Source organism: Podarcis melisellensis, assembly GCF_964234715.1.
Source record: "Podarcis melisellensis genome assembly, chromosome: 7".
In the NCBI taxonomy this organism is placed as follows: Eukaryota; Metazoa; Chordata; class Lepidosauria; order Squamata; family Lacertidae; genus Podarcis; species Podarcis melisellensis.
Genome location: NC_138539.1, coordinates 49,080,808 through 49,103,953, shown reverse-complemented (window position 1 = coordinate 49,103,953; position 23,146 = coordinate 49,080,808). Strand labels below are relative to the sequence as shown.

The window sequence follows — 23,146 nt, the reverse complement described above, 5'->3', positions numbered from 1 at the left end:
TATATAAATTCCCGTGAAGGACATATTATTGAGAAATGGTGTAATGCACAGGCTTAGAGAAGGAAGTGGGAACTCATATCAGCAGGTAATCCTAACTCAGGCATAGGCAAACTCGGCCTTCCAGATGTTTTGGGACTACAACTCCCATCATCCCTCTCCTAACTTGAGTCAAGTTATCCTCAGACTCCTTCCCCACAAGTTTGGGGAAAATATCAGTAACCTCTCTGGATTTGTTGGAAAGATTAATGAATTAATGGCAATGAAGCACTCTGTACACTAAAAAATAATTATGATGTGATTTTAGTGTTTGGAGCTAAGCCAGCTAGGTCACATCCTAGACAGCAACTGCAGACAGTATCTTTGCTTTAACACCAGACAGAAAGGCCTTTCCTTTCACATTTAGTGTTTTCATATGAGTGCTTCACCTGCTCAGTGATATAGAATAAAAAACCTGGTCCTAAACAAAATAATTTCAGTGGAAAGAGATGCAATGGAATGGGATTATTAATCTGTGTGGTGGACTATGAACACCCTAACTGTGAACTAGGGGACTGCAGATGGAAAGGATTTTAGCCATCTTCTTGCTTGACATGATGCATTGCAACCGTTGAGCAGTGGGGAACATTTTTCCTACAAAGCGCCACTCACCCATGGAAAAAGTTGCTTAGAAGTCTAAAATATATAACTTTATATGTATAACAGTACAGCTAAAAGTGAGCAAAATTGGAACAATTAAATTGAAAATACACAGATATCTATCTATCTATCTATCTATCTATCTATCTATCTATCTATCTATCTATCATCTATCTGTCTCTGTCTCTGTCTCCGTCCGTCCGTCCGTCCGGGGTAACAGCCAATGGTAGGTGGGGTTCACTCAAAAGTGTGTCAGGTTTACTGCACTTTAGGACTGCCTAGTTCTCTCTTGGGTGCTCTCAAACTTCCCTCTGCCACTTTATCTCTGTGGATCTTCTCCAAGGTTACATGAAAGAGAAACCACATCAGAGTTTAATAGACCACAGGATCTAGCAGGTTGAATGAAATTTGTACCTCAGAGATCCAAGCATTTTAACATTATACCAAGACAACCAATTGTCTGAGAAACACTGCACACTTACGTGGGGGGGGGATTTTTTTTTAATGCTGTCTCTTCTAGTGATGTGAACTACTACAATACAGTGGTACCTCTCATTGCGAACGGGATCCGTTCCGGAGGCCTGTTCGCAACATGCAAAGAGCGCAACCTACAGGTTGCGATTTGCCACTTCTGCGCATGAGGTCATTTTGCGCTTCTGCACATGCGTGAGCGGCAAAACCCGGAAGTAACCCTTTCCAGTACTTCCAGGTCGCCGCGGGATGTAACCTGAAAGAACGCAACATGAAGTGGACATAACATGAGGTATGACTGTATGTTTCTTTTTTAGAAAGTTCTTTTACGGACTTTTTGTGCAAATACATAAAATATAATGGTTTCATGTTTAAGAAAATAGAATATGTTTGGATTCACCCTCAGATAAAAGAATTATTAACATTAATTTTAAAAATAAAGAAAATAAACCTTAGATTAATTTGGCTGATATATATTGGCTGTGATTGGATGATCATATCTTAGCTTAATAAGCCAATATAAAAACTAGTATTTGTGGAGTGTACATAGCACCTTTGCTTCCTGCTTCACGAGAGCTGGCAAACAAACCAGGAAGTCTTCCATCAAACATTCTGTTTTGTCCAAAATGGAAAGCCATGGCTGATAGCTTTAGAACAAGCCAGGATATAGTTTGAGCATGGCTTAGTACCCTGATTTCAAAACAGAAAACTACAGTTAATGGAATCCGTCCTGGTTAGCTCGTATGAAGGGTGGAGCAAAGGGGCAGTATGTGTGGTTTATTAAGCTACGATCATACAAAGTACTCTGTTGGGTTGTTTCTCCTTCTGGAGCAAATTACAGCATCCTAGACAGTGGCAGAGCTACATGCTCTAGCACCAGGGGGCGGAGAACAGGCGAGGGTGGGCCTGGCGCGTGTCCCAGGGGTGTGTGGGGGGGGTCCCAGCGCGGGAGGGGGGTAACAGCCGCGATGGCACCCTACTGGGATTGCATTGCTGGGGGCGGTGTGCTCCCCCCGCACTCCTCTTCCTCCACCAGTGATCCTAGATTTAGCAAACAAACTAACTTGCCAGCAGATACAACTATTCTGAAGAACAAAGAACAGGAAAGGACACCCAGAAATACAACTTAAGTCTCAGGCTTTGATCTTTTATGCTGTTCCATTAAAATGCACCCAGTAAAGTTATAGAATTCAACCAGCGGAAGTATTTAGGTGAACTCAATTTGTTAATAAATTATTGTTGTAACATTAGTTGCACTTTCTCAAATATTCACTCGTCTAGTTTATACTAGACAGGTGGCGCTGTGGGTTAAAGCCTCAGCGCCTAGGACTTGCCGATCAAAAGGTCGGCGGTTCGAATCCCTGCGGCGGGGTGCGCTCCCGCTGCTCGGTCCCAGCGCCTGCCAACCTAGCAGTTCGAAAGCATCTCCGGGTGCAAGTAGATAAATAGGGACCGCTTACCAGCGGGAAGGTAAACGGCGTTTCCGTGTGCGGCTCTGGCTTGCCAGATGCAGCTTTGTCACACTGGCCACGTGACCCGGAAGTGTCTCCGGACAGCGCTGGCCCCTGGCCTCTTAAGTGAGATGGGCGCACAACCCCAGAGTCTGTCAAGACTGGCCCGTACGGGCAGGGGTACCTTTACCTTTAGTTTATACCTTTGCTTTCCTAAGGCTCATCTTTGGGCAAAATTTGGCCAACATCTGACTCTACATGCTGCTCTCTGCATATAGCTGTTCTTTTTGATAATCTGCTTCAATTATACCTTTTGACATTTCATACTGAGATGGTTTTTCCTTTAAAAACATAATCATTAAGGGGGAAAGCTATATATTTTTACAGTCATTCTGTACAGGCTGAAATTCTATACACAGTTAACTAGGAGAAAGCTCCATTGAGACTTACATCTGAGTAGGCATGTAGAGTGGCAATCTTACAAAACATAGTGGGCTCAGGCATGTATGAACAGGCCTGAAATTGAGGTTATTCTTCTAAGTAGTTTTATGAAAATGTGTAGGATAGCACAGAAAAATCAATGCAGTTCTGCACATCTGTCACTTGATCAGATATTAATTAATTGGCACATTTCCACAAATTCTACACCATCACCATTCACATGTATGTTTTGGATCTGGCAAAAGAAATATTATATGCTGAAAGATAGCTCAGTCAGTAGAGCATGAGACTCTTAATCCAATGGTTTTGGGTTCAAAAGGGGGTTGGACTAGATGACACTTATGGTCCCTTCTAACTCTGCGATTCTATGGTTCTATGTCTTCTATCCCTGTTAAGAAATCGTATAAGGAAAAGAAAACATGGAAAACAATCCTTAATGGTCCATTTAAGACCAAGGAGGAAAACCAAATTTGCTTTATTATCTTTTTTTAAAAAGCAGTTCCCTAAGTCTTTAAAGCTATTTTTATGAGTCAGATCTGTTATTGCAGCAACATTTGTAATGTTTTCAAGCAGAGAGTTTATTCACTAAGTTTGAATCCTCAGTTAAGGATAATGGTTTAAGAATATGCCAGATCAAATTAATCCAAAATTATCTCTGTACAACCTTCATTGTTTTTCTTCAAACATTCTTTGAGATTTTAATTTAAAATTTAACAACTTTTTACCTCCCCAATATACATGAATCATATGAACAAAAACATATAAATGGTCTTAATTACAGTCATACCTTGGATACTGAATGCCCTGGAACTAGGACGTTTTGGCTCCCGAATGCTGCAAACCTGGAAGTGAATGTTCCGGTTTGTGAACGTGCTTTTGGAACCCGAACGTCCACCGCAATTTGGTTTTTGAACATTTTAGAAGTCAAATGGGACTTCCGGAATGGATTCCATTCGACTTCCAAGGTACGACAGTATAGAAATATTGAATAATGTGATAAATTTGTTGTTGATTTTGAAAATCTCATCTAACATAGTAATCCTGACCCCTGAATTCACTGACTGGAGGTGGTTAGGATTGGGTGGATGCTCCTATTTGCCCCTGAAGAAGTGCTCTGTCAGTAGGGAGGTCATGTCTGTTGGAAGCCTCTGCTTGATCCATTTTGGGAGGAGGCTCTAGGATTGAACCTCTTTTACACAATAAGGATTAATATTAGTTTATAATTGATATTTGCATAGCTTGAAGTATGTGATACACAAATGATACCATCTGAAAGCTGTCCTAGGATATCAAAAAACAAATGGCACTAAATGTATAAGAATTTTAAAATTATGTTAATGTTCAGTAATGAAATATCCATTATAAGACAACACTTTCTTTCTGGCTGGTATGCAAATAGAAAAATAGAACATTATCTTAAAATGTGAACCATTTTATGGCTCCAAGCCCTAGGCAGTGTAACGCTTGCATCTCTCTTTACCTGTTCCTGCCATTGAGAGACAGTGTGAAAGGCATGCAGGTTGCTATCTCAGCAACACATAGGGACAAAGTTGTTGAGTGGCTAGCAGCATACTGTGTGGGCCACTGAAGTCAAGATTTCCACCTACACTGGGGCAGTGTTAGAAACTAGAATAGAAGAGCTAGGAGCCAACTGCTTCCTGGAACCTGGGTTGTGGGCACTTTTTATTTATCATTTTGATAAGCATGAACTAATACACACTTCACATAAGTGACGCATTGGTAATACTACATTTTAAACAGAAATTGTTAATACATTTGTTAATTGTTAAGAAATTGTTAATAATTTGGTGTTTACAATAAAAATATTGGTAATTAGTACTATACTTCAGTTTTCAAAACACTCTACTCTTTATTGTGAAATTCCTTAACATACTGCCTATCCTTAACATATACTTTGAGGCTTCAAGGCACATACATTTCAATAATCCCTAAGTGTCAGCCAGGCGCAAAAAATGGCACCCAGACCTTTTGAGGTGCTCGCAAATGGAGAATCTCTAGGCGTGAAATGCACCTGGTGCCCTGCTAGTTTCAAACCCTGCACTGGGGGCAGCAATTACTCACTAGCTATGTATTGAATGTCTGTCTATAGGGTATACATGCTATTTCATTGATTGTATCAGGTCTATGGAATGCTCTCACTGTTGAAATTCAAGAGGCCTCAACTGTATTGGCATTTGGATGGCTCTTGATGATGAACCTGGTTATTTAAGTATCTTCCTAATGCCTTGATCTGGATCTGGGTTTTACTACTGTATTATTATTATTATTATTATTATTATTATTTATTAAATTTGTAAAAAACTCCTTCATCTGAAGATCACAGGGCAGTTCACAACATCAAAATACAAATGAGAACACAAGATACCTAATAAAAACAAGAACAAACCAATAATCCCATCCTCCCACTAACACATTCAAAAGGACACGGAATGTTAATCAGCCAAAGGACTGGTTAAAAAGAAATGTTTTCGCCTGGCACCCAAAGATATGTAATGAAGGCGACAGGCGAGTCTCCCAAGGGAGAGCATTCCACAGGCAGGGAGCCATGGCATAAAAGGCCCGTTTACGTGTTGCCAGCCTCCAGACCTCTCATGGAGGAAGAACACAATGAAGGGCTCAGATGGTGATTGAAAGGTCTGGGTCGGTTCATATGGAGATGTGGTTCTTGAGGTATTGTGGCCCTGGGCCATTTAAGGCTTTATAGGTAAAAATCAGTGCTTTAAATTAGTCCCAGAAACTAATTGGCAACTGGGCAAGGATTGGTGTAATATGCTCAAACCGTCTTGCCCCAGTGAGCAACCTGGATGCTGAATTCTGCACCAGCTGAAATTTTCAAACTATCTTCAGAGGCAGCCCTACGTACAATGTGGTGCAGTAATCTAACCTAGAGATTACCAGACCATAGACTGAATTAGTTAGGCTATCTCTGTCCAGTCGGAGCTGGTGGAAGGCACACCATAGCACAGTTGCCACTTGAGCCTCAAGCAATAACAATGGATGCAGAAGTATCCCCAAGCTACATACCTACTCCTTCAGAGGGAGTATAACCCAATCAAGAGCAGGCAACCTCCCATCCATCTGGTCTAGGGAACCGCCCACTAGCAGTGCCTCAAACTCATCTGGATTGTGCTTCAGTTTGTTGCTCTATTACTAAGGCAAGACAAGGGTCCAGCACATCCACTGCCACACCTGCAGGTGTAAAGGAGCTGTGTGTCATCAGCATAATGTCAGCATATTGCTAACAACAGATAAACTACAGATGACCCTAGTCAGCAGTTTCATGTGGATGTTAAAAAGCACAGGGGATAAAATTGCTACTGATATTTTTGATAAATATGAGTTTTGTAAACTCAGGCATTATGTAATATGTATGTAAATAAATGATACTCCTGGCATGAAGGGCAATGGCTGGCTGTTGGTGCTGGGCCTGTTTTATAAAAACAAAAAGTGAAAACATAAAGTAACATTTACAGTGAATGTTAGGTTTACTCATTAACAATAAAAGGGATAACATGGAGGCATAATTTTAAACTTTTCTGAAAAATCACAGGGAGGGTACTACTCACAAAAGCAGTAAATCACTCTGTATGTTCCAAAGAAAGTTAAAAGATGTTAACAAACCAATCATAGGAATAGTTGCACCCCCTTGAGACTATTTATTTCTGAACAGAACTTTAAGAATGCTTAACTGGTTCTAAAATTTACCTATTAACATTTATATTTTATATGCAGATTAGGGATTCAGGCCACAGTTGTATATGCAGTTACCTGGGAGTATACCTCATTGAACACAGTGGAACCTACTTGAGTAAACATGCACAGTACTGTAATGCATGTTACCAAGAACATCTCTTAAATGTGGTTCAACTTTCCAAGCACTTGCTGTACACATCCCTACAGATTGAAAATAATTATTTTATGCATGTGCAAACAAATAGTTTTTCTTCTTCTAGACATATACCCTCAATATCTAAAGATAATTATGTACCAACTATGTTTGCAAACAGTGTCAAAATATTTAAAGCTTAATCGTCTTTAACAAGTTGAAACTTACATAACAGACATAATACTAGTTCACAGCTAGTAGCATAATATGCCCTTAATATATTCACTCTGCCACACAAAGGGCAAAACAACCATCAATATAGAATTAAAAATGGCACAGGTCAATTTCTGTTAGCCTAAAAAAATGTCAATCACCACTGTCTCCCAAAGGTCCAGATAAACAGTAGAGCTTCTTCTTCCACTCTAAACCTTCCTGCTTTACCTAAATGCACTAATCTAATTAACATTTATTTCTTAACTTGTCCATAATACACTACAAAATCTATGCAAAATCTATCCCCAAGCAATGACATAAAATGCTACAACTGCATTTTTTCAAATGTGGTTGACAAACCTGTTATTTCTTTTAATATCGTCACACATCTTTATAAAAAATAATAGAAGAAACTCTAGAATAGGAAACACTCTCCTAGAAAATGCATACCTCAAACTAAGTACATCTTAAAGAACTAAAAACATCAGATAAATCGTTAGCTATACATTAAGAAAAGTTCACAAACACCAGCAACAAAAATTATAACTCTGTTATAGAGCCAGAACTAATATAATAGAATTTGTTTAGCTTAAAACAGAAATGTAATTGTTATGAAAACAATTATATTGTAATATAATTGTTTTCATAACAACAATAAACGTTGGACATAGTTTAGCGGGATGTCTGCTTTAAATTATGATGCCTATATGTAACTGAATCCGTAGCATATTTACTTATAATTAAATCTCACTCATTTCAGTGCTGCATGCTTACCAGAGAGTAAGCCACACTAAATGAGAACTACTCATTCATTAGTATGCGTATGGAGGTTACTGATGGGACTCAAGTGCCCAGATTTGATCCTCCCCCCACCCCATCCCAAGTATGTGTATGCAGGCAGGAAGGCAGGCAGCACAATAATTCCTCATTGAATGCCAATTCAAAAAAGCTCTGCTTTGCTCCCTCCCTGACTATTTTTTTAAAAAGGTCTTAAAAGACCTGGACATTTCAGTCTGCTTTTAACTTTTTTCTATAGTTTCTATTTTATGGTTATAGTTTTCACTGTTAATTGTATTTTTATTTTGATATGGATTATTTACCGCTGTTTCAGTTATAAGCATTCTGCTGTTTCATGTTTCTGTTTTGTAAACTGCACTGAGAATTGCTTCATACATATGGGAGGAGGGGAGAAACCACGTATCTGTTGCAGTGTGAGAGGATACTGCCTAATATATGCATCAAAGCAGAGTAAAGCTTCGCCGCCTGTTACAATGTAGGCTAGCTAGAATCTTAAATATGATTTTTCTTTTTCAGAGAGAGCGAGAAATACTTTATCAAGTTTAAATCACTGCAGAGTACACTTCAAGTCAAGAACACACAAGAGTTATTTTCAGTTGAAATAAATTTTGGGAAACAAATGCAATTATTTGCTGAGGCATTTCCTCATTTTGGACAGCCATATCCCATTTACCAACTATTACTAAATACAAATTAAATGGATTTAATAAACGATAGATGCCTGACATTTCACTTTATGTATTTTTAATTTTATTTTTAAAACAAAGCAATTTGGTGTCACAAAAAAAACACAATTTCCATCCAACTTTGGAGTTCCTTCCATAGAAATCAAGTGCCATTTGTTGTTTGGTAGCCAAGAACCTACTTTAGGGGATCCACGTTGCTTGCAAGTGCACACTGGGATTCTTCCACCCCCCCACCTTTGAAAAGCAGTCTTGCCATTGGTTTCACATTGCTTTTGACACATCTATAATTTTCAGAAATTCTTTGCCATGTAGCATGAGGGAACTCTTGCTTGAGAAAATTCAAGCCATTTTGGTGCTGTTTTGGAACTACTTACAAGAGTGTAGGTGGTATTTAACTAAGTTTTACTCAGAGCAGACCCATTAAATGTGACTTAGTGAGGCCCATTAATTTCAGTATGTCTCCTCAGAGTAAAATTTTGTTGAATACTACCCTATGGGTGGAATTCAACATCACACTATTAGAATAGTTCTGCCACTGCAACCCTGTGCTCTTAGATCCTGAATACTGAACATCTCACACAGTGCTCAAGACAGACAAGAAATTCAAACATTTTTAAAACCATGTAACTTTTAAAAAAACACTAGTTCTATAGAGGTAAACCACTTTGGTTCTGTAAAAATGTGCAGAGGGGCAACGAAGAGAAGGAGGCCTGCATAATACCACAGAACAGCAGCTAAAACACTGACTTGTTTTTCCCCTAAGCATGATTTCATCTATAATCTGTATCCTTTACAAATTTATTTCATGTGAATACACTCAAGTAAACATATCATAAATAATTTCATTTCCAGGTATTTGATACATCTTGTGCCTTTGCTCTTTTTCAAAGGAAGCCAAAAGCGCCAAAAACAAAACTCTAAGATCAACCCTGGTTTCCAAGCTTGGGGTGCTTCCAGAAAGGATCCAGCGCCCAACTTGATTTAAAAACAGATCATTGAAAATATTTTTATACTGGAGAAAGGATGACCTTTCTGTTTCATGAATGCAGAAGAGAGCTGCATTCTTTACTTGTACAACATCCTGTCTTTTAGACCTAGATCAAGCTTGTCATCTTCTGATGTGGTAATTTTCTTTACAAGGAAACCACATACAAATACCTCACTGTACAAGAGTCATGTAAAATCTCTCTAGATTACCGGTAATTATAACGCATTACAAAGGGATGCAAAAGTTAAGGAAGCAGTAGCTTCACATTTACATCTTTGAAATAAAATTCAACATCATTTAATTTGGTTAAACATTTCAAGCTCATCATTGTTTTATAATTTCTGTCAAATGAGAGCCAACAAACAAAGTAACTAACTAACTAACTAACTAACTAACTAACTAACTAACTAACTGTATGCAGGTAGTTTTCTAGATAACTGCAATTGAGACAAATTTATAACTACAACAAAGCCATTCTTCTAAAAATAAAAATCCCAAGTGTTCAAAATGGAAAATGAACCAGTCCAGAGTATCAGGCTCCCATCCTATAAACCCCTACCAGTGGGTAAGTCCCACTGAACTCAGAGTTACTTCTGAGAAGGCATGCACAGGATCACAGTGTTAGAAACAAGTAATGAGGCAGCAGCTGCCTGACCAAAACCTCTATCCTTAGAATAATCAGAAGATGCTCCATTGTAAGTAGATACAATGAACGACAGGAAGACAACGTCATACTAGAAGCAAAATGAAAATTTTTTCCCTAAGCAATACAGCTACTTACATATAAAAAAAGAAATGCTAGATACTGTCAGTATTCACAAGCCATGAAGAACAAATGTTTGAATCTTAAGATAAGTTAGCTTAAGAAAAGTTCATATAGGAAAGTTTCTCCGCCTCTCTTTCCTCCTGCAGCTAACTGTTCCCCCAATAAAAGCCTCTCTGGACAGTCAGAAGGCTCTCCTGAATAATATGTGCAGAGAACCACTGGGGGAGGAAGAACTCACCCCAAATCAGGCCTGGCTGCTAAAGTAGGCTAGCTTAAGCATGTTCACAGAAGGAAAGTTGACAGTGTTCAGTAGGGCCCCCTGAATTACTAGTAGCTTTCAGGAGACATAGGTGGCTGCAATGAATGGTGAGAGGGATAGGAGATATAGGATGTGAGCCTAAGCATTTTAACTATAAAAGAATGATTATCCAAATATGCCTTAACTGAACACTACTCAAACATGCCACCACGAAAATACAACCACCAGCAAAATAATAAACAGATCCGTCTCAAATCTGCAAACATTACACTATTTATTCATATTGGTTTTATCTGGTCTCCTGCAATAAATAATACCACAAAGGTGCTGCAAAATTTGTTAATCCAGGAATCTGAAATCCACATAGTCCTTGACTGCTTTTCATTATATAACGCTTCCTCACGAACAGAAAATGCAGCACTATGGGTAGTATTTTTTTCTATACATTTTATACTGTGCCAGACAAAATTATCCAATGATAAAGTCAATAATAATAAATTTATCCCAAAGTGTAAGCCTTCCAAATGGTAAACAAGTCATTCCATGCTTTTTAAACATTGCAAGGGGGAGGAAAAGGGCAGAGTACTTTTAAATCTTACCTGTGTGTAGTCAAAGTCAGAAAGGGGAGCTATACTCTTGATGTAGTCCGCTCGAAATTGGTTTTCTTGGTTGGCCAGTGGAACTGGAGGTATTAAAGTGCTCATTGCTGAAACTATGGTCTAGAATAAGCAAAGGAACAGGACATATTAATAGAGATAAATCACACACAGAATTACTAGGTGATTTAAACTTATCTGAACAACAGGGTTTCCTCTGCAATCACAATCCTAATCACTAAGTATATACATTTAAGGAATAAAAATGTTTTCTTACCACAATTGCATCTTTTACATTTTTCCGAATATCCAGAATTTTCTGTTTCTTTTCTCTGTATGAAATCAAACACAAATCAATTTAGCCAAGTTGTTGTGAGTGTTCACCTGCTACTGAGATGCTGAAGTTCAAATTTTAATAGCTGTTTTTATCCCTAATATTTCATAGTGGAAAATGCAGTGTACAATTTTAATCAAAATAAATTATTTATATTTCTGCCACATGACAAATAACAATGTATAAGCATTTTTTTTAAAGGGGTGGAGGGATTATTTTAAAAAACTGCTTACTTTTACCATGAGCTGTCTCAAATTCTACATTTCTGAAAATGTCTAATCACAAAATATGGCATTCTCAGAAAAATCTGACATAAATAATACAGTCTATAGACACTTTATAACAAAACACCATCATGTTAAACTGATTTCTTTTTTATTAACTTTAAAAATGGGGATAGTTCAAATATGTACTTGACACACACATACAAATCTATATCTATATCTACATCTACACACACACGACCTAATATATTGTTAATACTCAGGCAATATTTAGTTATTTGCTGTTGTAAGAAGTAGTCGCCATGTTGTTGCTACACAAGGGCCTATTAAACACTGCAGTAGCAACAGTGTAAAATACAGCAGAAGGACCAGGAGAGGAAAAATAAGGAATTCATGCCTCTCTTAATATATATGAACAGTAATATCCATGCTAATAGGGTAAGTTGATGGAGGTAAATTACCAACAAGCTACATACAAAGGATAAGAAAGATCTGTTAACCAGTTTGGCTTAATGTGTTTCTAATGCATCTTGTTGGGGTTTGTGTGGGGTGTTTTTTTTCTCCACCCCCCTCCAAATAAGAAGAATTCTTACTCTGAATTAAATCCATTTACATGCAAGATCCTCATCTGCTTGACAATAGTGCTTTTTCCTGACTCACCAGCCCCTGAAAAAGAAGAAAAATGTGTGATGTATACATTTAGGGGAGGGGAAAATGGGGAAAGACAGAATGGAAGCATCTCTGTTTTCCTAAAACATTCAACTCTTCTCTATACATACCTAGGGCAATTTGTGCATTTCACGCACACATAATTTATAAAGCAGGTCTGCATTCTTTCCATCTCATTTTCTCGTGCACATAAATAGTATAGTTTGCTTGCCTGCCATGGGAAACTGAACTGCACCACTGCACCCTCATCGCCCTCCCCCACCAAAAAGCCGTTCTTCCTTACCCAGCAGAAGCAAACGGTGTGTGGCTTTATAAGCCAGTCGCTCTTTCTGCAACTGCTTCTCTATTTTTTTGTTGGCTTCTCGCTGTGCTTTCTCATCAATACGCTGATCCTCCGTTTTGCTGTTGCCCAAACACCCCATTGCTATCGCTTAGGGTGGATGTCAGACTGAACAGGATTATAAATAAATAGTGCAAAGAAATAAATTTTAACGTATGATAGTTATATCCCTGTGATGGTATCTTTCCTCTTTTCTTCCCCACCAGTTGTTCAAATAAAATGGTTTCTGGTCGTTTCTGATCACAGTTGGTTTCTTTTTCCTCCCCCAAAGGGATGCAGAGAAGCTTCCGGGAGAGGTAAGTGTTTTTTAAAACAGAACAAAAATCTGTACAAAAAAAAACCCCCTAACACACAGTGAAAAAGAAAAGGGCTCCTCCTGGAAACCTAATGCTGGCTTTCTCTCAGCGCCACACGCGCGCGCGCGCGCGCACACACACACACACACACCGAGAGAGAGAGAGAGGGGGGGGAGAGAGGGAGAGGAGCCCTCGCGCGCACACACACTTACAATCCCTATATTTCTCTGTAAAGGTCTATTTTTGTCCTTGTAACTCAGCACTGCCCCTTTCTGTGAGACCAGGAAGTAGTCAAAGTACAAACGCTGCAGGAGTGGAGGGGGGAGGGGGAGAAGTGAGAGCTGGATTCTATGGAGCGTGCTAACTCTGAGTTTTTTTTTATAATCCGAATCCTTAAACGGGGTATGAGGGAAGTGCTCTCTCTCTCTCTCTCTCTCTCTCTCTCTCTCTCTCTCTCTCTCTCTCTCTCTCTCTCTCTCTCTCTCTGTGTGTGTGTGTGTGTCCAGCGGAGCTACTAATTTTAAAAATCTGCTCTACATCACAAAATCGCCACTTCAAAAAATCTGACATGTGAATTCCATTTTGATCCATTGTCCCCATGTGTTAATGCATATAGCACAGGAACAAGTTGAGCCTAGGCTAAATTCACCACCCATTTCCCCTCCCTAATGTATCTAGGTGGTCGTTGTAGAAACATGAATTCTTATATACAAGATTGCTGTATGCTTTCAGTCTCCACCACCCCCATTCACTATAGATAAAGGGTGTTGGAAACTGGCATATTCAGGAGGATGGGATTCTATCAGATTTCAGAAATGTTGGAGTTAAACAAATGGCTAAGTGCTAAATATAAGTGTAGTACAGCAGATTTGCATACAGTCAATAAAAAGCACATTAATGGAAGGAGTTACTTTTCAGACCTGACCAGGGAATGAGTTAGTGTGAAAGTTGCAAGGCAGAACATAGGGATACAGTGAGGGGGGGAAGTGTTTGATCCTCTGCTAAATTTGCCTGTTTGCCCTCTGACAAAGAAATGACCAGTCCATAATTATGATCAGTTTATTGTAGTTGTGAGAGACAGAATAACAACGGGAAAAACCCCAGAAACCCAGAAGACAAAAGTCAGAGGTTGATGTGCGTTATTATGAGTAAAACAAGTATTTGATCCCTTTGCAAAACATGACTTAGTACTTGGTTGCAAAACCCTTGTTGGCAATTACAGAGGTCAGACGTTTCTTGTAGGTGGCCACCAGTTTGCACCCATCTCAGGAGGTATTTTGTCCCACTTCTCTTTGCAGATCCTCTCCAAGTCAGTAAGATTTCGAGGCTGATGTATAGCTACTCGAACCTTCAGCTCCCTCCAAAGATTTTCAATGGGATTAAAGTCTGGGAGACTGGCTAGGCCACTCCAGGACCTTCATGTGCTTCTTCTTGAGCCACTCCTTTGTTGCCTTGACCATGTGTTTTGGGTTATTGTCATGCTGGAATACCCACCCTCGACCCATTTTCAGTGCCCTGGCTGAGGGAAGGAGGTGCTCATCCAAGATTTGACAATTCATGGTCCCATCCATCGTCTCTTCAATGCGGTGAAGGTGTCCTGTCCCCTTAGCAGAAAAACACCCCCAAAGCATAATATGTCCCTGTCCATGTTTGACGGTGGGGATGGTGTTCTTTGGGTCATAGGCAGCATTCCTCCTCCTCCAAACACGGTGAGTTGAGTTGATGCCAAAGAGCTTGATTTTGGTTTCACCTGACCACAACACTTTCACCCAATTCTCCTCCAAGTCATTCAGATGTGCATTGGCAAACTGCAGATGGGCCTGTACATGCGCTGTCTTGAGCAAGGGGACCTTGCAGGCTTTGCAAAACCTCAGTCCTTCACAGCGTAGTGTGTTACCAACTGTTTTCATGGTGACTATGGTCCCAGCTGCCCTGAGATCATTGACAAATTCCCTCCATATAGTTCTGGGCTGCTTCATCACCATTCTCATGATGATTGCAACTCCATGAGATGAAGAAGAAGAAGAAGAGTTTGGATTTGATATCCCGCCTTTCACTCCCTTTAAGGAGTCTCAAAGCGGCTAACATTCTCCTTTCCCTTCCTCCCCCACAACAAACACTCTGTGAGGTGAGTGGGGCTGAGAGACTTCAAAGAAGTGTGACTGGCCCAAGGTCACCCAGCAGCTGCATGTGGAGGAGCGGAGACTCGAACCCGGTTCTCCAGATTACAAGACTACATGGAGCCCCAGACCAATGGAGGTTGGGGAGAACCCGGTTCTCCAGATTACAAGACTACATGGAGCCCCAGACCAATGGAGGTTGACAGTTATTTTGTGTTTCTTCCATTTGCAAATTATTGCCCCAGCTGTTATCACCTTCTTACCAAGCTGCTTGGCAATAGTCTTGTAGCCCAGTCCAGCCTTGTGCAAGTCTCCAATCTTGTCCCTGACATCCTTGGACAGCTCTTTGGTCTTAGTCAAGAGCTGGATTGATTGCTTCTGTCGACAGGTGTCTTTTGTACAGGTACTGTAACGAGCTGGGATTACAGCAGGTGCCTCTAATCTCAGCTCGTTACATACAGTGAAGATACCAGGTAGCCTGACATCTGGCTGGCTGATAGGGGATCAAATACTTATTTCACTCATTATAATGCACATCAATCTCTGACTTTTGTCTTCTTGGTTTCTGGGGTTTTTTCTGTTGTTATTCTGTCTGTCACAGCAACAATAAACTGACCATTAAAATTATGGACTGATCATTTCTTCGTCAGAGGGCAAACGGGCAAATTTAGCAGGGGATCAAATACTTTTCCCCCTCACTGTAGCTGATGGTGATTTCAATAACCAATTTTTCATGAATAAGATAGCTCATTCATAGTCTACAGACAACAAAACCAATGCACTCTACAATCTGCCTCAATCAGATTATTTAACAGCATTTTCAACAAAAATGCAAAAAAGCTTTGTACTAACCACAAAAAGGAATTGGGCCAAAAAGGAAGTATCATAATCCAATGGACCAGTGAGTCCAATCCCCTCTGCTGTCTCCTACATTGTTCTCATCCTGAAGACGGTGGGAGAGGTAAATGCATAGAATCATAAAATTTTAAAGTTGGAAGGAACCCCAAGGGTAATCTAGACCACCACCCCTGCAATGCAGGAATCACAGCTAAAGCGTCCATGACAGATGGCCATCCAACCTCTGCTTAAAAAACTCCAAGGAAGGAGACCTCCACCTCCCGAGGGAGTTTGTTCCACTGTTTAACAGCTTTTACTATGAGAAGGATGTCTAGTTGGAATCTCCTTTCTTGGAATGTGAATCCATTGGTTTGGGTCCTACCCTCCAGAGCAGGAGAAAACAAGCTTGCTTCATCGTCCATGTGACAGCACTTTAGATATTTGAAAATGGCTATCATACTTCCTCTCAGTCTCCTCTTTCCCAGGCTAAACATACCCAACTCCCTTAACCGCTCCTCATAAGGCTTTGTTTCCAGACCCCTTCATCATCTTTGTTGCCCTCCTCAGTACACTTTCCAGCTTGTCAATATTCTTCTTAAATTGTGGCACCAGAACTAGACACAGTATTTCAGGTGTGGTCTGACCAAGGCAGAATAGTGTGGTACTATTACTTCCCTTGACATGGTCACGGACTAGGGATACTACATTCCCAACAATTCCAGCAGAAAAAAAAAATACTGCCAACATTACCATGGTACCAAATCTTCATGTTGCAAACAGCTGGGAGAAGGAAAAGAGGCCCAGCGGACCTCATCTAGCTTCCATTTGCCTTGAGCGATGTGATTCTTGGAAGAGGGAGGCAGGGTAACAAAACCAGGGAAGGAACAGTCTACTCGTGGTGCATTTGTCTGCCTCAATTCTATGGGATGAAAGAGGGTTTTAAAAATGAAATATATTCCACTTGTTTTAATATGCACAGGGAAGCACAGTTAAGCACCCTTATGCCAAATATTTGCCCTAACCCCACTTTTCAACATACACAAAATGCTTCCAACAGTGATACTGCAGATAGCCAGATAAGTAGGAATTACCTTTCAGCTGCTTTTACTCCTAATGCCATACCAAATGCAACTTTACTAGATAGTCTCAAATGAATGACTGCAACGTGCATATTGACTACTTGCATCATGTGAATCCCCTGTTCTTTCTCACCTCTAACTAGGTCTGGCTGTTTCATTTCCTTGAAAGGGGGCTGATATGGGCCTCTCAGGTACACCAGCCCAGAGTTAACAAACAAAAAATGTTGAGATGAGCCCAACTTTGAAAATAGCGCTGCTTCCTCCCACCCCCATAGAGTTGCTTTCTTACTTTATGTGTGAAGTTGTGTTCCCCCCCTCCCATAATATGCATTAATTCGCACTTGCTTACACTGTACCACATTTGTCTTTCTCTTGTCCTTTAACCCAGCTTCAACAGATATTTTAGATTTCTCCACAGTTTGCTTGCGTTTTACCATCACAAATAATCTGGAGTAATCCATAAAATTGGTTATCATATTGCTCTCCCCTGACTACTTATGAATATAAGAAAGTAGCACCGGCCTAAACCAGATCCTTATAGGACTTCACTGTTAACTTACATTGTCTGCTCATAATTCCTGTTTTCTTTCCAATAGTTCCCTATTCTTCAATACTTCCTCATTCTGCTACTGATCTATTAAAAGACATTGTTTTATCCCATGACAACTTCATTTACTCAGATGCTTTTGGGAAGTCCTCATATTGGATGACTCCTATCTGCATGCTTGTTTATACACCCATCAGTTCCAAACAGTGAGGCAGAACTTTGCTTTTTTGAAGCAATGTCATTCCTTCATTTGAAAGTCTTATTCTTCAATATGATTAAAAATTTAAGCATATTAATGCTTTCCACTAATTTATGCAGACAAGCATTAGGAAACATGCCTATATTTCCCATAAAATCCATGCACCCTTTTTTTTAAAAAAAAACCCAACTGTATTGCACTACCTTCCAATTCTCAAATAAACTGATTTTAGTGAATATCAACCATTTCACACTTAAGTTCTTCAATAACTCTTAGGTGTATGTTATCCTCACCCAGCCACGCTCTTACTTATTGGCTGGCTGGTCCTATTTTCCTATGCTATTAATCAGTCTCATCTGTTGATACCATCCCGTGGTGCTTCTTTGAATCTAGACCCTAGTGTCTGCCTAATTTTATTTCTATTCCATTCATCTGTTTTCTTTTCTGGCACTCTACTGAACTGTTGTTTGACTGTCAATTAGGTGATTATTCTTCATGCCTTATTTCATGCTGTTTTTCCTGTTTTCTTCCAACAGAGACTTGGTTCTCAACTAATTCTGTTACTCCTGCATCTCTTGGCGATCACACACTTTTCACTTCACATGATGGGTCCAGATGGAGATATGGAAATTGCTCCTATTGTGCCTTTTCTGTTTTTGCATCTTAATTTCTTATGTATTCTTCCTTTTTATTATGAGCATTATGTTTCTCTTTCATTCTGCTACTATTCTTCTTACTGTGGTTGTCTTCATAGTCCCTTGGCTAACTTCTTATCTGACTTTGAACTTCAGTTTTCCTTCTCACTGAGTTATCCTCCTCCTGTTCTTATTCTGGATGATTTCATTTCCATGTTGATCAATTTGCCAACTTGGAGGCCCAATCTTTTTTCAGCCTCGTTGATGTGGTTGGCTTCTTTAATACTACTTGTACTTACTCTGCATGTAATGGATTTGATAACTTTTTCTTTTTTCAGTGTTGTTCTCCTTTTCCACTGTCCGAAACACGTCCTTTCTTTATGCTTCTCTGGGATTCTACATTGTCTGACCCTCTTACTAAAATAGTCATGCTCTTTATCCAGATTCTTTTTCTCTTTAATTACCTTCTATTTTCTCCTGTTCTCTTTTCATCTTCCCTCAGTGAGACAGTTTCACTATTTAACACTGCTGTTTCAATTGATTCTCTCACTTCTGTTGTCCTATTCTTTCTCTTTCCTTGTTTACGTCTTCACTGTGCTACCTTTCTACTTGAGCGGCTGAATGCTTATGTCATAATAAATCTGTTAGTTTTCAAGGTGCCACAAAGACTCTTTGTTGTTCTGGGGCAATGAACAAATATGGCATTCTCTGGAAGCTACAGGTCCTGGTCATATTTTGTTTTTTTCGCTATAAATTCATGTTCAATGCCCTTTATTGTTGTTCTTCCTAAACAATCTACAGTCATACCTCATGTTACGTTTGCTTCATGATACATTTTTTCATGTTGCGTCCTGCGGCAACCCAGAAGTACCAAAAAGGGTTACTTCCAGGTTTTGCCACTCACACATGAGAAGATGCACAAAATGACATTAAGCGCACGTGCAGAAGCGGCGAATCACAACCCACGCGTCCGCAGACGCGCCGCTGCGAGTTGTGTTCTATTCATGTTGCAAGCGGGCACTGGAACAGATCCCGCTTGCAACCAGAGGTTCCACTGTATACCTTTTTTGAATTTGCAAACGCCTCTGGAAAAGACAAATGAACTGACGTAATTCATCCTCTATAAATTATTTTATCCTGATCAAAAACAGTATTCATTTAGTCGTCTGACTAAACATTAGGAAGAACTTTCTGACAGTAGGAGCTGTTTGGCAGTGGAATGGACTATTGAGAAGAGTGGCGGACTCTCCTTTATTGGAGGTTTTTATGCAGAGGTTGGATGGCCACCTGTCAGGGATTCTTAAGTTGTGATACCTTCATTGTAGGGGTTGGGCTAGATGACCTTTGGAGCCCTTTCCAACACTTACAATTCTACTTCTACTTAAAGGATTTTACTCTTTTTTTAGCTGAAAATAATCCCAGAGAAGCTTAGTAAGATCAACAGAGATAATAACAAATAAGACAGTTCCAATACTGCAGCTCTAGAATGTGCTGAAACTCTAGTAATCCTTATCACTCTTCTTTATCTTTGATGTCTTCCTTAGTTAGGCCTGCTCCAATGTTTTAACCTCCTTTTCCCTCTGCTAAAGACTTTGCCTCCTTCTTCAGTACTTCATCTTTACCTCTATCTTCTCCCTTCCCCCATTTCCTGCTCTCTCTTCTTCAATATCTCTCTCAACCCTTAGTCTGTTCCCCATTTCATCACCCCATCTAACACTTCCATTTGCCCCATCCCCTTGATTTCCTCTCGTCCTGACTTGATTTCCTCTTGTCCTGACTCAAACTTCTAGGAGGTATTTTTAAAATTCCTGTTTACACAATCATTTGATTGCTGAAGGATATTGATCCTGGCAACCCTGAAATGACCTGTAAAAATATGTAATTTTTAAGACTTTTGGACTGTTTCTTAAGACTTCTAAAATATTGTTTTTAGACATTTTGATGTATTGTTTTATTGTTGCTTGGGAACCTTTCTGAGGAGAGGTGTGATATACATTATATAATAATTAAAATATCTGGAGAGCCATTTGTTTCCCATCAATCTCTAGCTCCTTTCCATCTCTATGATCTGTCTTCTTATCTGCACTTAGATTCCTCTGGCTCTTTTTGCTGGTTATATCTTCCTCTCTTGCACACTTGTTCTTTAGATTGTTCTTTATTTATGGACCTTTTCACCAGTTGATATTCAATTAATTGATTCTTACTTCTTCCTGTTGAAAAACACCTTAAGGTTTTAATCCTATGCACACTTTCCTAACAATAAATCCACTGATACAGTGGAACTGCCTCCTAAGTAAATATGTATTGGTTTGCACTGCAAGACTCATTTTAGCTAGCCAGTTTCTCACTTTACTCTAGTGTACACAATGTTCTCTCCCTGCCAGCACTCCAATCCCCAATTTCCTCCCTCTTTTTCTGTATCTCCAGCCAGAGGTCTGTCTGTAACTCCACCTTTGTTACCTCCCCTACAGGGGTTCAGACAGACCAGTGGCAGTACAGAGAAAAACCTCTATAGAAAAGGATATAGAATAATATTAGAGAAAGTCAACTTAATTTTTTCTTTTAATTTTTATTACACTGAACTTTGTGTAGGGTCCACTTGTTTCCTGAGGCCCAGTTCTTATCAACAAATTCATCAAACATGTTTCCAGTATCAGTCACATGTGTTAATAACTTCCAGTCCTAAGAGCTGTGTACCAAAATCATTATATACAACGTATGCTGCTATTTCTGTCTGCAACAACCACTCCTCAGTTTCTCTTACATCAATACTTCTACTTACCATTAGCAATTACCACTGTTGCTATTTCCGTGGTCCCATCCCACTCTCTTCTGCCATTTTCACTCTCCCTCTCTCATTCTCCCCCTCTCACGTTAAGTGCCCAGAAGCAAACTGCCCTTATTATAAGCTAATTGTGGTGAAGCAATGCTTCGTAACCAAACTTCGTATTGATGGAATCTAATAAGGGTATTTACTACACAATAATATGTATTCTCAAAGAAAATACACTGATAAATGTAGACATGCGTTTTTCATACTTAGCCGCAATGTTATTTTTATTAGAATGCATAAAAAGTGGCTCCCTTACAGTTCATTTCAAAGCACCATCAATTTCGCACTAATCTACTACTACCATATTCTTTGACATGTTGTCAGTTTGATAATAATCTTCAAGTCATTCATAATCTATACATATCCTGTACATACTGAGTTGCCCCTTCTGAATCGCCACAAGAGCAAGGGTGCACCCCCTTAAATTTGTATTACTGAATTTATTATCCGCTAGGCTAAAGTTAGTGATGTATTATTGAGTGGCAACTGGCACTGTGTTTGTTCCGTTTGTTTTGCTGTGCAGAATGAGAGTCTAGAGTGTTGTAAAGCTACTTAATATCACTCTATGTGAGAAACTGAACCATTTTAAAGGCCCTAAATGAGAATTGTGGGTGAGGGTGGTTCTCTCGTTTCTTTGTCACTGTATTGCCCCAAGTAAGCATTTGTACATCATAGTGCAATTTTTGCAAAAGAAAAAAAGTAAAGTAAATTAAAGTAAAGGTAAAGGTACCCCTGACCATTAGGTCCAGTCGTGACCGACTCTGTGGTTGCGGCGCTCATCTCACTTTATTGGCCGTGGGAGCCAGCGTACAGCTTCTGGGTCATGAGGCCAACATGACTAAGCCGTTTCTGGCGAACCAGAGCAGCGCACGGAAATGCCGTTTACCTTCCCGCCAGAGCAGTACCTATTTATCTACTTGTACTTTGACGTGCTTTTGAACTGCTAGGTTGGCAGGAGCAGGGACCGAGCAACGGGAGCTCACTCCGTTGGGGGGATTCGAACTGCTGACCTTCTGATTGGCAAGTCCTAGGCTCTGTGGTTTAACCCACAGCGCCACCCGCGTCCCTTAAAATAAAAGTACTGGCATCTTAAAGACTAACACATTATGGCCTAAGTTGTCTTGGTATACAGTTTGTTACATCAGAGGTAACATTACTGGTAAACCTTGAAAACCTATGCAATAATACATTTGCTAGCTTTTAAAGTGCCCCTACACTACGGTTTTGTTTCTGTGGTAAGCCATGGCTAGTTGACCATATCTTTGACTGAAAGTATACTGTAATAATGTACCCAAAACAATACAATCAGTCTGTGGCAGATAAAGAATTTTAAATTAGATCTCTGGATCTGGTGGGCTTCTTCTTTTAAAAAAGAAGGTTCTTCCCTACTGGCTTTTGGAGAAATAAAATGTACAAGTAATAGTTTACCCAATCAAGTACGATGCAGTCTAAGGGGGTTCACTTGAGCAGGGCAATTCACGATTAAGAATTATGAGCCTCAGAAAAACAGCAGCATGAACATGCACTGAGTGCACCTGACTCACCAATAGAGAGTCTGTTGTAAACCCAGTGGAACAGTCTCCATTGTAGGCCTAATCTAACACTTTTTCAAGTCAAATCATCCTTATCTTAAGCATTAAAATTCTCATTTCTCTCTCTCTCTGTGTGTGTGTGTGTGTATGTGTAATCTGCTTTGGGACCCAGTTAGTGAAAAGCGGGGTAATTAAAAATAAATAAACAAGTAAACTTGGTATGTGATGCTCAACTCATTGTGTGTGTTACGTTTTTAGTTGGTAAGTCTGAAGGAAAAGCTTGTGTTTCATTTCTGATTGATGCAAGCAGCTTTGGGAGATAGTACTCGTCTGAAAAGCAGGGGTGAGG

General features: G+C 39.7%; 1 protein-coding gene across 4 annotated transcripts in view; it reads right to left on the bottom strand.

Moving 5' to 3' along the window:
• Positions 1-23,146, bottom strand: part of GNAL (G protein subunit alpha L) — a 169,747-nt gene that overhangs the window by 72,337 nt on the left and 74,264 nt on the right. For 2 of the 4 annotated variants that reach the window (XM_081918106.1, XM_081918104.1), the window contains 3 exons: positions 12,304-12,376; positions 11,430-11,484; positions 11,156-11,275 (listed from right to left, as the gene is read on the bottom strand). In XM_081918106.1, coding sequence (XP_081774232.1) covers positions 11,156-11,275; positions 11,430-11,484; positions 12,304-12,376 — 248 coding nt within the window. Of the gene's footprint in view, positions 1-11,155; positions 11,276-11,429; positions 11,485-12,303; positions 12,377-12,489; positions 12,592-12,662; positions 13,137-23,146 lie in introns of those variants that run through there. The other 2 variants (XM_081918105.1, XM_081918107.1) reach the window with 2 other exon arrangements.